Raw genomic sequence first — 18,850 nt, forward strand, 5'->3', positions numbered from 1 at the left:
GTTGTTTTTAAAGGAGACTGTTCAGGAAAAGAAATAATTAGTTGGATAAGTGAGTAAACTGAGACTGTGGACTTTTTTGTAGGAATTTGTGTGCAATGTTTCATTTAATAAAACATTTATGCAGCACTTCTGATGCATTTAGTTTAAGTCTTGCAAATGCACGTACATAGGCTGGAAGTCTTTAATGCAAGGGTTCTTAAACGTCTTTACTGTCAGGTCTGCAATGAGCTATTCAGTACAGATTTATATTACAAATTTTTTTGTAATTAAATAAAATACTAGTAATAGTTAAATAGTAATATTTTGGCTATTTAATGGAGCTATAGACTTTCATTTATGAAATAGAACCCATTAGCTATATTGCAGTTAATATTTGTGTGTAATAACTTTTTGATAATGGTGTTTTGTTTCCACCACTGTAACAAAATCAGAAAAACAGGCTCCACTTTAATAAACCTCTCTGTCTGATGGATCACGCCTTTGCTTTCTAAGAGTTTTCAGCTTGGTTATATATCAAATAAATCATAATGCGTCTAATTCACCACCTACCCAGACTCAAAGACTTAGATTTAGGATTGCACCAACAGATTAATCTATAACCTGGATTAAATCTAAATAATCAGGAATTTGCATTTAATACATAATTCAATTTTTGAACTTAAAGAGATTTACCTTATAATATTTAAACCTTCAATTTAAGTTTCAGTTAGGGATTAATTACATTTAAATTGAATTTTGCTGGGTGTGTGATGCTAAATTAATAAATAGAATACCAATGTTGCATTGGACTCTTTGATATCAGATCTAATCTTTATTCCACATGCCAAAATGTATGGTGCCAAAATGATTGGCTCTGGAAGACCAGCCTCTGCCTCATCCATATGGTTTAATTGCAGGGGGCAGGTGGCATCAGATTCACAGCTTTAGCCAAAACTGTTCACAGTCGGGTAAAGTTTGGCAAAACTGGACCATGTGCATTAGTCGCTGTGCTGGCTGGCGATCCTCATGAGGATATGCAGCTAAATTCTTATCATGATTGATTTGGAGCTTAGTAACTGAATATCTGTGTGGTCTGAGAACGTGGACAAAAAAATGGTTGAAACTCACCACCCTTTCCATTGTAACTATAATGTTCTGTTTATGTCAATATCACGTGTGCCAGTGTCTGAGATTTTTCTGATCACGACCTTCAGAATACTGAAATCTGATTGGCTCTCATCACTTCCATACACTGGTTTCCATCAAGGCAAAAAAAAAAAAAAAAAAATCACAGTAACTGGATTAAAAGAAGTTCACAGAATGTAGAATAGCTACATGAAATGATGATTGGTCATGTGACATGTCGGTCAACTTTCCTCTTCCGGTAAAAGAAGGTGGGTCGAGGCCACATTTATTGAACAAACTTTTCAGAGTCTATAGTAAAGCTAGAGGTCTGGCTTGTAAGACTAATCACCTTAATTAAAAATATATATATATATATATATACGGTGAAGTAAGTCATAAACTCAGAGTTGCCTATAAACAAATTGATTTTAAAAAATTATAATAATTATTAGTAGTATTATACAAGCTTTTTTTGTAATAAATGAGTCAATCAAAACTGCAATTAACTCTAATTTTACAAAAGAACGGGAACGAATCACTGATTGAAGGATTCGAATCCTTTCAGTGTACCGAACTGAATGAGTCGAATCCCTAAAAAGAATCGTGTTGCATGTAATCCATAGTTTGCCGTACAAAACCAAACCGAATTGCTTTACTGTCCGGTTCCTAAACCATCCGGGTACTCAATGCTTCTGCAGCGTTCGCTTTCATTGGTCAGCTGTCTCAGAGAAGTCACGCTATTGGCTGGTAGACGTGTCAATCACCGCCTTTGTCAGCACGCTTGTCGGTCGTGGCAGCGCCACAGACCGGCACGTAACATAATTCTACCTTTTTGTTCAGAGAACCTGCTAATCTTGTTTTAGGAGCACGGAGAGAGAGAAAACACGGACACTTTCTGTTCACCAGCTTTGTTTTTACAAGCTCACAGTGTGTTTAAGGTCGTATTTAAATCGCTTACTTTTATAACAGGGAAAAGTTTTTGCTCGCTCACCTGCTGTGTTTTTGTGCACTACAGTAGCAGACAGGTAAGCTGACAGCACAGCAACACCACGTGACTATTGTGCCCCAGGTGAATATTTACACTGTCTCAGGATTTTACACGTTTTCTGAAGTATAATCTCTGACTCGGGTTTATTATAATTGCTTCTGAAGTCTGATTAAGACCAGGTGCACCTGTAACAGGAGCGCAGCACTATGAAGCATGGTTGCTACCTGGATTATATAATCTATTAATCTAACGCCTATAAATGTATTAGCATTGCATTTAAATTGTCATGATATTTTTATTGAAATAAATCAGTCAGTGTTTTTTTTTTTTTTTTTTTTTAAAGTCTTCTATACCAGACAGGTAAGGTGACACCAAACAAAACAGCAAAACTACATGATTATTGTGTAGCTATATATTTGGATATTTTGGATGATATACAATGATATGTAATGCTTACTAAAGTTTAATCTTTGTTGGGCAACACTGTGTCATAATAATTAATAATATCACGTGCACCTGCAGTAGGAGCATGATTAGAAGAATTAGAATATGTAAAAAAAAAAAAAAATGTAAATGTTGTAAATATACTGTAATATTTGTACATTGATACTAAGGGATTGAAATGCATACTATTTCTCAGGGGTTTTTTGCACTTTTTTTTTTTTTTTTTGGACACAAACAGCTGGTCCAAACCCCCCCCCAGTCTTGCCTGTCTGCACATTTTAGTGCGTTTGTGTATTTCGGTACCACTCCTGTAACACACCTGACAACTCGTCAGCTCATGAACACACCCTACACGCTGTTTAAAAGGTTGCAATAAAGCATGACGTGAACACGGTGACCTGCATGTTTCTGTGAACGGTCATCAACCCGGGGTGCCAGTACTTCTGAAACCCTGTACAGCTGGACAAATAACTGTAGTTAATCAGTGTCTAAATGCGGGTCGTAGCCAAAGATGGTCATTATCGTGAGGCTACGTACGGGACGGGAGTGTGTACAACAGCCTGGTGGTGTATCGCGGATCAGTTCTTGGCTTTTAATCCCAGTATGACGAGCGCGTTCGGCTGGACACGTCGCGCAGGGCAGCGTTACACAAACATGAACAGCAGTTCAGGAAGTTATCAACATTTAGGAACATGCAGCAACACTTTCTCCTAATTGACGTGGATTTATTTGAATGGAATAAACAGGTGTATTTAATTAACGAGGAAATAATAATCAATTATTACATGAGAGCTTAGTATTTTAGTTTCTTGATGTCACTTCTGGTTTGTTTAGTGTGTAATAACCCACCGTGTGTCGTGCTGTTCTAGGAAAACAATCCGTGACGGGATGGTGTGATGAAGCGGAGTCACTGCTACCACCCTGAAGCTGATTGTTTTCCTATGACCGCACGCTCTGGAGTGTTTCGTTCTTCTTATACAGAAAATAAAAGAGAAAAAAACGCAGCTCGTCATGTCACAGAGAGACGGCACAAGCGTAAACTCCTCGGAAAACGGCTTTACCTCTGACTCTTACAAAGCGCTGACACTGGGGATTAGGATTAAACGTTCCTAATTTTCTTCCTGAAACTTTTTAAAATAATATTTAAACTACACAGCTCATCTGTGCTGTCCAGTACCTGGGTGTTTATATGAACCCAATACGCTACTCATATTAAACGGATGTAAAGTACACCGTGCGTTTTCAGCTTCTGTTTCCCTTGCATCACGTTCCTCTCCTGTCCCTCTGCAGGAGTTCAGTATGGGGCACTGGATCGGCTTTGTGTTCGTACTGATGGCGGTCGTGCCTAAAAGCACAGAGGGGAAGAGAGACGAAGTGCTCTACTGCTCAGGTGAGTTCAGACTTCACAGTTCTACAGCGAGGACGTGCAGCTGAACGTGTGCTCACTCTGAAAATCCTGCCGTCACAATCGTTTGCGTCACGTACTGTCCTGTATTGTGATTGGTCAGAAGGTGTTGCTTAGTTTTCTCGAACAACAACTCTGACGGTAGCGCAGCTGCAAATCACATCTGTTTATTTATAATAGATGCGCTCTTTCTAATACGTTATCGTTTCTATAGTAACGGCTCATTCACAGGAACCTGTACAGCGTATAACGAATAAAAACCTGAATCAATAACTAATTTAAAAAAAAATAAAAAAGTATGACGTGTGATTTATTAAATGCTGATTTATTTGAATCGTTGGTGATTTGCTGTGGTGTAAGAGAAATAAACCAGTTCAGGACATGCTGTTATAGGAAAATAATCCACTTTGGGGTGCTAACCCCATCATTAACTCCATCACTGATTATTTTCCCTGAAGCGTTGATGAGGAGTGATGAGAGAGTGATGGTCTCCGTGCGATAAACTCTCCAGCGATTCAGCTCGAATCAGTTAAATCCTGTTTTTAAGAGGCGCCCAGGCCTGGCAGTTCCCATGGGGATGATCGAGCATGACTAAGCACAACTAAACTCCACCCCGAAGTCAGGACACAACCCTTTCACAACATTCGACCCTGCTGTATTCTACCACTTTATAAGAGTACATATATGTGTTAACCCGTAATTACTGTACGTTTCCCAACATGGAGCTAAACGTCTGTTTTAGTTTTGGGTTTGGTATTTATTTACTCGGGATGCTTAAGAGAGTGCTAAAAGTGTGTTTTGATGACCTTTTGACCTTGTAACTGATTCTTCTGACCAACAAAAGGGAAATCCAGGCTTCGTCCAAACACCAGAATCCAATGCTGGGTCCCAGATCGTATATTTTCACCCTAGATGTTTGTTCACGTCAAGTAAGACACTTGAGTAAGAGTTTAAATTCATAAAAACATCATTTCCCTTCACTCGGCAAGGGATTTTAACGAATTTAAACTCTCACTTAAGTGTGTTCTCGGTTTAAGTGAAATTTGAGACCTCTGAGTAATTATTGTTCTTACAAAAACAAAAAACACTGACGCGGAATTCATTCGACTTCTCTTATCTTTCAGAGAGATTAAAATGTGAATAATGGTAATGATGGATCTGTTGTGTGTAAGTGTTTCTGTCAGGAATCTCCTACAGGTGAGCAGCCTGTCAGTGCAACGTTATCACGCTCGCGTCCCTAATCACGCTGTCTACACCTCACTTCTGTTGAGGACTTTTAGAACGAACGCGCTCTACGTAAACATTGCTAACGTACAGTGAATAAGTGAATTAGCCTGTAACGACGCCACGTGTCCTTCAGCCTGCATGGCGATCGCTGAGGAGCTGAAATACTCCATTAGCCAGATCGACCCCAAGAAGACCGTCCACGTTGGAGGCTTCAGGCTGAATCCTGATGGAAGTCTCACTGATAAGAAGGTAAACTTTAAACACTATTAAATCAGTGTATATACCTTTCTCTCTCACACACACACACACACACACACACTTTCCCACAACCTGAGGGGGGAAAAAAACCTCCTTAAAAAGTTATAACAAACCAAAAAATGAGTAATTGCTAGGGTTGAGCAATATGATATGACATTAATGTCGTGATATTTCAATGCTCTCACAATCATTTCATTACTTTTTACGTTTATTTTTTTTACAGTTCCATTTTTGTCACGGACTCTCGATTAAACGCAGCTACTTTCAATCTTTAAAAAAATTTTCATTCTTTAAAATTCGCAAGAGTTTGAAATTTGTACCGAGTCTCTTATTTTAATCTTTCATTTTCCCTCCTCTTTCCGTCCCTCCGTTACGTAATGTAAATGTAGTTAAATCATCTGTGTAGATGTTGAATAAAAGTATCAGCTCAGTTTTTATAGGTTTTTTTTTGTTTACAACATAGTTATTTACTTAGTGTGGTTTTATTTATTATTTATTTTTTATTTCGAATGAAGTGAAAATTTGTTTTGATTTCTTAAAAATATCACCTAGTGAAATGTTTTTGATTTTCCGGTAATGACATTTGCAGCTCGTGCACACTTGATCTGTCTCGGATTTGAAATCCCAGCCGAGTCATTTCATCAGCGGTGTCTTCTTTTTGTTTTGTTTTGTTTTTATTTTGAGCCGTACCGCTCCTCTACCCCCCGTGTGCCCTTTATAGATCCGGAGGCTCGTAACGCTTGCTGACGTATAAAGGGCAGTTTTAACTGTTTCCTCTTTAACCATGGTGTCAGTATTTAAAGGTCAGACCCAATGAACTCAAAGCCCTGACCCCGGCTGTCCAGGGAGCGTCATTAGGTGGCCGGCTCGCCTATTGATTCGGGGTTAATCTCCTTTTGATCGTAGCCACGGATGAATAACAAGTGTTTACTCAGGCCTGCCTTTCCCCCTCTCTCTCACTGTGAAGGGAAACCAGCTTGTTGACGTGGGGAAACAATCCAGGAATTCTTTTTAACATTACATCACGTCGCTTTACGTTATTATTACTTATTTATTTATAGCCGTAAACTCCTCAGTAACGGTTACGTGTTATGACATAACGGTTTACGTCATTCTGCAACTTCGTACACACACAAAAAAAATTAAATTCTGTAACAGAACCTTTACAAATTTAACCGAATAATTTCTATACATTTAAATTGTTTTTGTTTTTCCAACCGAGACCAAGAATCGCACTGTTACCCTGTTACGGTCACGCTAGCAGGTGACACGCCACTCGTTTGTTACTTGTGGGCGTGGCCTGAAGAAACTTTAGTAGCTATGTATAGCTTCTAAAGTTAACTAGAAATAAAGACAAATTAAATAACACACCAGTGATTGACGTTACGTGCTCGGGTTTGCGCTAGCTTCGTTCTCAGGTTAGATTAGCAAAGCAAGCTGACTGTACTAGCTACTGTACGTACGCTCACCAGAGACGTAAACGACTTCCTTCCGACTTTTATTCTCCGTAACGTCTGTATACACGCTTAATGAGAAACTGAAAATAAGCTGAAACCACGCTGCCATTCTTGAGCATGAGGCAGTAGATCAGTCCTAACTGCAGGTAGGAAGTAAAGCTGCAAGCGGGGAAACTGGAGAAACGTCGGACCACGTGCGCGGTGGGATCGGTCCGAGGAACCGCTCGAGACGATGGTTTGTTTGTCGCTTTACAGCGTCCTTCCCAATTCACACAGGATGAAACAAATCTCATGTCGACGTCTCTGAAGTCGTGGCTTCGGGTGGCGGACGTTCGTAGAACACGCACGGTCGCCCGTCGCTCGCTAGAGTGAATGTAGCCTTAGTTCTTATGCTGTTCATAATCTGATGCGTCTTAAGGTCTAATCTGTTTTATTATGTTATATAGCTGCAATGTCTGGTCCAAATTCAGGTCCGATCTCTGATCATCTTTGAGGGAAATTGTTAAATTGGACATCGTTGGGGTTTTTTTCCCCTTTTTTTGATTAAATTTTCTAAAAATTCAACACTTCTGACGTCGGTTGCTGTTCCATTGAGGCGAAATCGGTGAAGGATGGCATCCTCCAGAAGCCTTTCACACACACACACACACACACACACACACACACGCGCGCGCACACACTCCTTTATCCCAGCAGAAATTCTTTATTGACAGGCCCTATTCAAACCCCTCCGACTGTTACGGCCGCGAATTAAATTCCCCACCATTTTGACGATGACGAGCTCCAGCTAGCACCGGCGCTCGAAGCTCTGAAATTCTGACCACTTTAATGAGTTGCGTTTGGTGCATAATGACCCGGGATGCTTCATCTGATTTATTCTCACGCCAAACTCCGTCCTCACTTTGTTTCATTTTCCACAGTAATATCCCCCAACACAATGCGGCCTTTGTGGCTTTTTTTTTTTATCATCTTCCTGTTCCTGTGGAGCGACTGGAGCCAGCCATTCCTTAATTCATGCTCCAAGTCGATTGTATCCTCTCTTATCTCTCTCTCTCTCTCTCTCTCTCTCTCTCTCTCTCTCTCTCTCTCTGTGACTGTTGTTTTTTTTTAATTAAAACCGGGAGGGATGAGCGCACGGGTCGCTGTCCTTCTTCCCCGGGACCTTTTGTCTTATTTTGTGACCAGATGGCGGTGAGCCACGGAAGCTTCTTTGTGTCGCGGATCCTCGGAGGAGAAGAAGAGGAGGTTGATGGGGAGGGTGGGGGGTGATGTGGATAGAGGGATGGGGTGTGTTGAAGGCCAAAAAAAAGCACCTCTATAATGTAATGGGACCGGAAGGGTCCACACTGTGTGTGAAAGGGGGCAGCCGGGGTCATATCTACATGCTGGAGAAAAATGCAGCTCATCCGCAACCTGCCACTAAATACCCCCCGCCCTTCTTCTTCTTCTCCTTCTTCTTCTTCTAATACCCCCTTACTCTACTCTCCATGCCTCCTCACCCCTGCTCCCCTTTTTCAGCGGGATGACAGGGAGAAACTTCCTGCTTTGATCAGCCGAGGGTGGAGGAGAGAGAGCGCTGTTTACCCTGCACTTGGCTGCTGTTGACAACCGCCCCTCCCCGCCGCTTACCCCCCGGGCAGCGCTCCATTCTCTTCTCCTGCCCCCTTCCCCTGCGCCCTTCCGGAGGGAGGCCCTGAGGGCGGGAGCAGCGCTGCACCTTGACCTGTCTAGACGCCACTGCCTCATTTTTTTTTTTTTTGTTTTGTTTTGTTCTCCTAACTTTTTCGGGACGCAGGTTAAAAGTCAGAGTGGTCGCACCGCGGACGCGTTTCTCCGCTCCGTTCAATAAGAACGGAAGGAAAAGGTCATCGACGTGACCCTCCTGCCCTTCTATTGTTTTATTTATTGAGTAGTTATTTGCATTTGTAGTGAAAAATGTAAGTTTTCTGGTCTGTAGGTTCCTCTGGCTCGCTCCGAGACTCACCTGTCCGAGCTGTTGGACGGAGTTTGTAATAACATGAGCGATTACGCGCTGTACGAGGAGCCCGACACGAAACAACAGAGCTACAGGAGATTCGCACCGAGGAGCAGCGACGGCGGGAACTTTCCAGATTTCAAAAATTTTAAATTCTCCGGACCTGAAGGTTCAGATTCCTTAAAGTTCGCTGTAAGTATTCGTGAACTTTTTTTTTCCCTTTTCCTTTTTCCTTACGTTGTAGAGCAACTGTGTGTTTTTTTTTTTGTTTTTTTTTTGTTTTATTTTGTTTTGTTTTTTCTATATTTTTAATTAAAAAAACATTCGTGCGTTTTAGCCATTTTATTTTTATCTAATTAGAGTTGCTAAATCGTTTGGACACCTTTTCCTTCTCAAGATCTAAATAAATACGTGTGTGTCATGACCAAATTCATCTCTGTAGTAAAACATGCACTTTTACTTTTTAGTTGTATTCCAGAGATGTCATTTTTGTTTGTACTTGTGCTTTTTCGTTGTTGTTTTTCTACATTCTAACGTATTAAATCCGTTTCTGTTGACTCAGAATGATTCATATTTTTAGGCATGATAGAAATATCATGAAGAAATCATTTTTATTTAAAAGGAGTGAGCTTGCTTTGGGTTTAAGTGGGGAAAGTGTGTGTGTGTGTGTGTGTGTGTAGGAAATGAACACGTTATTATCTTTTACAGTGACGTCAGGGTTGATTTTTTTATTTCAGATGGCATCAGATACAGGGGGTTTTGTGAAAGGCTTTGTTTGATTCGCGGCGTGTTTTGGATGATGCACTGCAGGTGTAAACGTGACTGAAGTGAATTTCTCTTACTAGTGAACCCGCAGTGATACGAAGTCTGTAAAATTCTCTCTGTTCAGTTTAAAACGGCGCGTGGATCTTTTCGAATGTTCCAAATTGTGTGTGTGGTTTTTAGTCGAGTAAAACTTCATATCCCACAGACTGCCCCGCTATCATAACTCATTCTAAAGAAAGCGTTCCTTTCGCCTTACGAGCTTTCCAAGATGGCAGCCCCGTGTCCGTTGGAGTGTTAAAGATGGCCGCCCGCTCGTCCTCGCACGCTGTTTGGAATATTCAGGGTTTTGTTTTTGTTTAGTTTTTTTAAACTGTGCGTTTTTGCTGTGTAGTGAAATCCGACGTGTGTTTCAGTGTGAAACCGTCGTGGAGGAGCTGGAGGACGACATCATCGCTCTGTTCGCACGGGAAGACGAGCGCGTGGCCCAGAAGTTGTGTAGCGAAGTGTCAGGTACACACACACACACACACACACACTCACTCACACCGCCTCCACCCTTGAACACACAGGCTGGATCTGATTTTTAGTAGTAGTAGTTATTAATGCTCTCGGGTGCACTGTGTTCACTTTTATATCATGACATCATAACATTTAGTCACGTTTTATAAAGACTCCACCTTGTGTGTGTGTGTGTGTGTGTGTGTGTGTGTGTGTGTGTGTGTGTGATTTTTTTTATTTTTTTTTATTTATATATAATTTTTTCGACATTTTTGCATACAACTGTAATCTACATTAAACCGTGAAAGTTTTTCACTTTTTAAAATTTAGTACAAAGAAATAAAAATGGACTTTTTAAAAAAAAAAAAGAATAAAAAGACAAGACTAAAATACTGCGTTCGATTAAATACGGATATTTAAAGAATATCATACGACGAGTCCAGAAGAAAAAAAACACAAGTGGAAGTGACGCTTTCCGGAAGCTCACTGTATTAATATTGTTTACCTTTTTTTTGTTTGTTTTTTTTTTTTTTTTTTTTCCTTTTACGTTGATTTTGTCTGTTTGCGTAAACGTGACCCGATCTTCATGACGTCTTAAAGCTTCGTTAAAGTTTTTCTGTTAGTTTAATATCTTTAAAAATCTTACAAAATTCTCCCATCATAAAAAAAAACAAAAAAAACAAAGAAAGATGCCTTTATCCCGCCTCTAAAGGTTTTCTGATCATCGATTACATCATCACGTGTGCGTTTAAGTGGAGAAAGAAATGAACGGCCAGTAACGTGTTGTGTTTCATTTCCGCTTCCACCGACCGCAGCCGTGATCACGTGTACACGCAGAGATGCGTCACGGCAAAGCTACAAATCCACATCGCCTTTAAAGTCGAACCTCAGACTGCCATTCTCGTCGTTCTGGAGTGGTTATTAAACTCGTTTATACTCCTGAGTAATTATTTCAGTCCACGCAAACACGAAGAAGGCACGGCGAGGACGAGGCTTGATCAGAACTTTTTGTTTTTATTCACATCAGCAGCAGATTGTAGAACTTTGCTAAACAAACTCACGACCTTTTGGAAATATTGTACAAAATACTCCCAAAAATACCTCTCAGGTGTGTAACTTATAGAATACGCATCGTTTCATACAGAAACGTTCGTTTCGCATCGTGTTCGCAACCAGCAAAGCGCAGTTTACCGGAGACACGGGATTTTTTTTTAAAAAAGTCACGTGACACTTCATATATGCGTCATCGTGGGATTTTCGTCATTACCACAGCGTTTATTTCAGACGGCGATGTATGATGACTTTCCTGGAGTTAAACAAGGAAAATGTTTGTGTTATTTTTGATTAATGATTAATTTATTTATTTATTTATTTTTATCAGTTCCTGTCGTCTGAATCAACAACAAAAATTCCAAAGTACTGAAATATTTAACCTATAAGATTTCTCGGATGGGAATCTCCCTGTTGTGTATGATTTTATAACACGTTTATATGAAAAATAAACAAACCAACAGTCATAAACGTACGCTTCGTCACATGATTCGTTTTTATCCTGCGCCTTCATGACGCGATACACACCCCGCTCTCCGAATACACGCGATGCCTCATGGGATTTATTTCCAATAAAGTGACCGCAGAACTCCAGCCCCGCGTTTTAAACACGTCTCTAAAACCCAAAACGCTAAAAAACCCTCTTTTAGAACCTGATTATTTAAACGAACGATCCATTTTAACATGCGCTTGAGTTTCAGTTTGTGACCGAGGGACTGAGAAAACCTCCCACAGAGTGCTGAAATATAATTCAGCAGAAAACCTGCGAATATTCGATCATCGCTTTATCTGTTTCTGATTCCATCACGGCCTGTATTTCTGATTTAATAATCAATGCGTAATACCAGCTTATGTTTTTGTATCTGAGGACAAATCCTGTAATAAGAACCCTCTGAGAAAATCTGTTTGGATGATATTTGTCTGGTTTTATTCGGGTGCTGAACTGCGCCAGTGTCAGTGGTCCGGTTTTATTTTAAACCATAGAAAGCAGGTGGAAGCGAGAATTATTATTATTATTATTAGTAATATTTTACAAATATCCTGCGTCGTTTATCTGAAGGTGAACTATTGGGACGTTTCAGGCTGTGTTCATGTAAATCTGCATCATTTTAGTGTGGTTTTTAGTGCGGTGTGAACTCGCATGCATTATTGTTGGGGTTTTATTTGTCGTTCACGTTAGCGAAAACCGACAAATGATCTAAAAGACACGGATTTATCGTTACGTTTTTGTCTCGGGACGTGAGCATTAAAGAAAACAACAATTTACAATGAACACAAAACTATTGAGGGCTGTTTTTTGGTTGCGTATACAGTGTTTTGGGGTTTTTTTGCAGGAAGTGATGTCATTATATAAAATGATATTATTCGTCACAAAAAGTTTAATAATATAAACAGTGCCGGCGGGGAAATTCCCAAATATTACTTCCCGCGACTTCATATTGCTGCTTACACTTAGTGTGTAACGTCGATAGAAATATATATATATATATATATATATATATATATATATATATATATATATATATATATATATAAAAATAATATAATATATATACAATAAATCAGAATAAATATATACAACTTATAAAAGTGAAATAACAAGTGAATTTTTGGTTTTAAAGAAATATAACTACATTTCATTTAAATGAGGAAATCTGTCAGGGTATATTAGTTTTACGTTTAGTTTAACATGTTGTGTTATTTCTAGTTTTATTTCTGTTCGGTGGATTTAAAAGTTTGTAGAATTTCAATGTCTCAGGAAATGCGATTTGGGGAAACGTGTGCACACACACACACACACACACGTACACATTACTGCTCCTCTCTCTCCTCAGTCCAAAGCTCTTGCAGTGTGTGTAGATGGTGTTGCAGGTAACACTGTGTGTGTATGTGTGTGTATGTGTGTGTGTGTTGTGTTGTGTTTCGCTCAGGTCTCTGTAAGAGCTCCGTGTTCCAGCGCACTGAGCTGTGATTTAACACCGCCGCCGACCGAACACCTCGAACGCTCCGAGCCGGACCAGGCGCCAAACAGAACCACGACGACGGACCAGATGTTCAAATACAACAAGCACAGACCAGTGTAAAGTGTTTTTATATGGATCTACGACGTTGAGTTGTAATAGTATTTTCATAAAGAATAATAAAAGTGTTTTAAACGAAGCCTGACTTTCTTTTTTTTTTCTCCTTTTTTCCTCCCTCATTCTGATCGCTGTAGTTAGTCGTGTGCGGTTACACAACACGCTGCGGTACACAGTGCGGTGACGTCATGACGGTCACGTGACGATACGGTCAGCGCACGTGTCACGGTGCAGTCGATCAGCTTTTATTCTCAAGCTTTCAGGACCTTATTTTGAGAGAAGACCGTTATTTTCTGATCATTTTTCATCGAAAACAGCACGGGGAACACTGACGTTCTAATAAGGTGTCGTTTTTCTAATATAGTTCCAGGATAATGTTGTCAGTGCGGGTTGTTATGCAGTTGCCACAAAAAGAACAGGAAATGAGGCGTTTTAGCAGGAGAAGAACCTTTTATTTATCCAGCAAACCCTTAAAGAACTCTTCAAGAACCCCTTTTTGTAACACGGTACTAAGAAGTGAAATGTTAAACTCCTGACAGGTTCTAGATACTAAGAACAGAATGATCAGCAATGATGGACAGTCTGAACCTCACACTTCCTCTGATAACACTTACTGTACACTCTTAGAAACATGCTTCCTCAACGCTTCTTTAAGGGAATGTTATGAGGTCTTCGCTTCCATGGGCTGTTTCATGAGTTTTTGTGTAAAATTTTGTTCTTCTGACGGCTTCTTGGCCTCTTTGTCAGTATCAGTACAGGAGGTGTGGCCTCTGTCAGTCTCGGTGAAGGAGGTGTGGCCTCTGTCAGTCTGAGTAGGGTGGCCTCTGTGTCAAACTCAGTACAAGAGGTGTGGCCTCTGTATCAATGTCAGTACAGGAGGTGTGGCCTCTTTCAGTCACAGTAAAGGAGGTGTGGCCTCTGTGTCAGTCTCAGTAGAGGAGGTGTGGCCTCTGAATTTTAAGCATTATCACTTATTATTACTGCACTAATCTGAGAACTGAGCAATCAGTAGTCTTACTGTATCAGCATTTTAAGCAAACAAAGCGGTGAACGTTAATTAGCATTCTAAAATGCTTCTATCGAATGCCGGATTGTGATTGGGTCAAAAGGTGTTGATGAATTCTCTATAACAGCGGCTCCGACAGTAGCGTAAGTTTATATTAATGCAAGTTCTGATAGGTTATGGTTTCTATAGTAACAGCTCATTCACGGGGACGTGTACAGCGGACGCTCCGCACGGGAGATGTTTATGTAAGGGTTATGTTTTGAGGTGAGGGAACGAGTGTTTATAGCTGCTATAACGTAAGTGAGAACGGAGTCTAACTCGTTTGATAACATTAAACGTAACAGGTAAAAAAAACTGTTCATTCGTGGCAAATCGCTGCGGTGTAAGTGGAATAAAACGCGGTAGTGGTAGTAACCTCTCCTCTCCTGACTCACACCACCCCATCACTCAGTATTTACTCGAACAGCACCACACACACGGTTTCATTTATTACACACTGGGTTTTGGGATAAATGTTTTTCTGGTTCTATGAAGAACTATTACACAGTTTATAGCACTGGCTTGAAAAGAATTACATTAACATGTGAAGCACCTCAGACACGCAGACGGCCTCGTGTTTGTGATAAAGGTGAAATGTTACACACTGATTTTTCACCTTCCGTCTTTCATCTTCGTGGTGGAGAGTGGAACATCTCAGTTGCATCCTTCCTTATCCTTTCTTTCAAAAAACAAAAACAAAAAAAACAACAGCAGCCTGATTCATCTGAAAGAATGAACAACCAACAGGGCCAAATTTTACAAGCATCTTCACACTCTCACAGCAACAAAGTATGTAATTAACCCTCTAAGCCTCTTTTTCCTCTCCCTTCTTTTCTTTCTAGGCTTCAGGAAGCAGCTCAGTTTGCGTTTCTAAACGCTGCAGCGTAAGAAAGTGGCTTTTCTCTTTTGTGCTCGGCCGGCTGACTTGAGCCTAAATCCATGAGAGATCAAGGGTTACCAAGGTGCTGCTGAGACGCACCGGCCGAGCGAAGCCTCATTTCCTATGCGCACTCGGTGACTGAGAGAAGGCAGAGCTGTGGGTTTGTTTTGCTTTGTTTGGTTTTTTCTCGTAATGGCCGCTTTGTTCTCGCTTGCACGCCCTTTGTGATTTGTGAAAATTTTGCACAAGCTGCCGCAGGTCGGCCCGAAAGTCTCCGCTCACAAATATAAGCTGTGGCAAGTGCTAAGTTCAGCATTAACTTGTATTCTAACAAGATTAAAATATATTTGTCCTGGAGATTAGTGTGCTTAAGTCCTCCTTTTAACTTTCCCAGTGTACTTTGATCTGCGTGGTGCGGCGAGGGCTCGGCGATCGGCGAGCCGGGTGTGAAATTAGCCTGATGTCGTCTCCATTCTTCATCTTCGCCTCTGCTTACCGCCTTAATTATATTTTCGTCACTGAGCTCTCGGCTCTTCATTGCATATTCAGATCTGACCAGGAAGCTGGCCAGAAACTATGGATAAATGGCTCAGTGGGGCAGGGGTCACGACGATGCCCCTTTTGTACGGGGGCCAAATGGGGGACGTCAATACTTTTTCTGATATGTATTTTCTTTTGGAGCGTGGCTGGCCTTTGGCTCGGCTGTTTGTTGGAGTTCAGCTCGGGGCATGCGTGTGGATTTGATGAGACGCCTAGATTTTGGAAGGTACGCCACTTTGGGAGTTTTTTTTTTTTTTAAAGTCACAATAGGACTGTCAGGACTGGTTGACGTGAAGTTTTAAGATGTGCGCTTCGACATTTGGAGTCAGGTTTTCAGAGCCGTTTCTCTCTTACTTTCATGTCTTTCATGTTCCGAATCAGACTTAGAAGCACTTTCTTAAAGTTTACTGTGGTGCAAGAGTCAATGATTTACAAAAAGAAAAGACAGGAAATCACACCACGACACGATATCTAAAGACACCGCTAATGGCACAATACAACAAAAACTAAATCTGCTTAAAGGTCTTGAACATCAGCTTTTGTCTGAACCCGGTTTGGTTGAAGGTGAAAAGGTCGAAACATAAAACTCTGCAGAAAAGTCTTGAGCTCTGCCGCTGAATCTGGAGGCGATGAAAGGTTTCTAGGAGAGAGAGAGAGGAGGAGAGAGGAGGAGAGCCACCTGCGAGCCATGAGGGAGGGAGCTTTGACCTTCAGCCTCTCTTTAAGCTTCCCAGAGAAGCTTGGAGTCGCTGGACACTTCCACATTGGCGAATAGAAATGCAGATGAGGTCCTGCTGCATTGAGGAAGGCAGGTCAATGCTGCGAAGGCTTTCTCAGAGCTGCTTCCCTTTTTCTATCGACTCCTATTCAGTTCTACAACTTTCCCCCCTCTTTGCTCGCAGCCTGTTTTTGGTGTAAGTGTGTAGATACTCATACGTGATCTCTGCGTGCTCCAAGTCTGCACCGTCCCTCTTGAAGTTTCTGTCTAATACATGCCCATGGCTCCTATATGACACTACTTTCAGTCATTTCTCATTGCCGTAGTTTCTTGCTTAGTTTAGTCGTGTTCATTTTTGAACATCTTCAAGTTTAAAAAAAGAAAAAGAAAAATGGTTCATGGTAGATCTTTTAGAAGTTCTTCAGCAAAGTTTCTTTCCTTGTAATGTATGACCATGGCTCTTATTGAGTTATTTAGCAGCTGTGTGTCATTTCTTATGTTCTTATTAGTTTCTGGCTTGTTTTCAAGTTATAAAGAAAAACAAAACTTATATATATATATATATATAATTTTTTTTTAAGAAGTTCTTTGGATTGTCTCGAGAGCAGAACTTCCTATAGTGCCTCCATAACCTGCAAAGGTTCTTCAAATATAAATATGACGAATTTTAATAAAAATTCACAAACTTTCATATTTATCCTTAATCATTTTGCATAGCTTCATTCACACCGTATTAGTGTCCGGTTATTAATAACACTCAGCACACAGCACATTAAATCTCTCAGGTTGGTATGTTAAACTCCAGACTGCTCCTATCTGCTCGGTGTAAGACTTCAGTGTCACTATGTTTGCATGGAAAGGTGAAGAGTTCAGGAACCGCCATTCATTTATTAAGAAGATCAAAAAGTTCCTTTTTGTTTATCACATTTATTTATCACTAAAATAAATAAATAAAAATATATTAAATAAATGACATTAAAACATGCACAGGCTTTATGATTACATGCTAAACCAAGCCCACACAGCAATCTCTTACTCATCCCAGCGCGTGCGACCAATTTGACTTGTTTTTAAAGTTGTATGTAACCTAACCCCGCCTCTTTCTAAACCTCAACCAATCAGAACTTTTCATATGAATCACGCTTGCGCGAGCTAAGCGACTTGCAACCATACTGACAATACATGTATATTAAAAAGCCATTTAAAAAAGATGTGATATCAATAATATAAATAAATAAATAATAAGGCCTGTCTCGTTTATTATTATTATGATGTTTGGTATGTTTAAACTGGTTACAGTTAGGCAGGAAGTTGAGTTTAACTGAGTTTTGCATCTGTGTCGGTTTAAATAGGCTACACTGACTAAAAGGTAATAAAGCTAGGGTTCATTAGATTCGGTTAATTGAGTTTATGTGGAATTTTCTGGACTGGTGTTGAAGTTGGGTTCAATTCAAGTTAATTAATAAATAAATAAATATAAGAACACTAAGCGGTCTGTTTTAATAGGCTACACTATGGCCTACATGCTAACCCGAGTTAGCAATCTCACTCTGATCAACACATGAAACCAATTTGGTTTAAAATGAAGCTGTAATTAACGTAACCCCGCCCCTCTCCTACCAATTAGCAACTATATTGAAAATCCAACAAAAATAACAACTAACAAACAAACAAAAAACACCACCAACAACGAAACACCGATATAACTGTTGTTGTTTTGGTTTCTGAAACTGTGTTAGATTTAAAAACTTTGAAACATTTTTAAACATTTTGAAAAAACGGAAATGACGTTGTTTTCAATATATAATGTATCCGCTATAGCTTTAAGGTGCTACTATAGCTATTATTAACTGTAATGATGATGATGATGATGATGATGGTGGTGGTGATGGTTGATGATTTGCCCATCTTGTTCAGTAATAGAAAGTTAAATGACAGGAAACAGTTGGAAGCCCTGCTGCTGGGATTTTATCATCATTTTACAGCAAAGTTTAATTTACAGTGCAAGTTTTTTTTTTTAAAAAAAAAAGTGCATTTAATTTATAAAGCACATTTAACACAAGGAGAGTTGATCAAAGTGCTGTATAGACCTCATATCCCCAGTCCAGAGCAGATAACACATGCGCATGATCTTTCTAGGTTTTCCGATCAGTTTGCATGAAATCAATGAATTCTAAGTTTTGTTTGTTTTTATTTGTTTAAACTGTGTGTGAGTTCAGGATTAAATTCCTTGTTCACTCTGGCTTGATGAGAGGCTTGAGATTTGCATTGTTTAATGTTTATCACTAAGTTTCAGCGTTTTTTCCTAACTATTTCAAGTATACAAACTGTATCTAAATAAAGAAAATGAACAACACGACCTTACAAATAACCTTGTTTTATTGACTTGTTCATCCAGTTGGATTTAATGCCACAAAT

The 18,850-nt window shown here is 40.0% G+C and overlaps 1 protein-coding gene across 2 annotated transcripts; it reads left to right on the forward strand.

The window, feature by feature from the left end:
• Positions 1-1,869: 1,869 nt before the first annotated feature.
• On the forward strand, positions 1,870-13,331 carry cnpy1 (canopy FGF signaling regulator 1). Of its 2 annotated transcripts, XM_053651931.1 has the most exons (7): positions 1,870-2,042; positions 2,120-2,173; positions 3,827-3,926; positions 5,302-5,417; positions 8,841-9,050; positions 10,037-10,133; positions 13,103-13,331. In XM_053651931.1, exons 3-7 carry the CDS (start codon positions 3,836-3,838, stop codon positions 13,141-13,143), a joined length of 555 nt encoding a protein of 184 aa, XP_053507906.1. In that variant the 5' UTR covers positions 1,870-2,042; positions 2,120-2,173; positions 3,827-3,835; the 3' UTR covers positions 13,144-13,331. The 2 variants fall into 2 exon arrangements, with proteins under 2 accessions (XP_053507906.1, XP_053507905.1); XM_053651930.1 differs by having other exon boundaries at positions 1,870-2,129.
• The last annotated feature ends 5,519 nt before the right edge of the window (positions 13,332-18,850 follow it).

This window comes from Ictalurus furcatus, chromosome 20 (genome assembly GCF_023375685.1).
Source record: "Ictalurus furcatus strain D&B chromosome 20, Billie_1.0, whole genome shotgun sequence".
NCBI lineage: Eukaryota > Metazoa > Chordata > Actinopteri > Siluriformes > Ictaluridae > Ictalurus > Ictalurus furcatus.

Excerpts from the sequence above, each read along its gene's own strand:
- cnpy1 (XM_053651930.1), top strand. The coding sequence starts at position 3,836 with ATGGGGCACTGGATCGGCTTTGTGTTCGTACTGATGGCGGTCGTGCCT. Across the intron at positions 3,927-5,301 it reads CGAAGTGCTCTACTGCTCAG|CCTGCATGGCGATCGCTGAG; the intron begins GTGAGTTCAGAC and ends CGTGTCCTTCAG. Across the intron at positions 9,051-10,036 it reads CAGATTCCTTAAAGTTCGCT|TGTGAAACCGTCGTGGAGGA; the intron begins GTAAGTATTCGT and ends CGTGTGTTTCAG.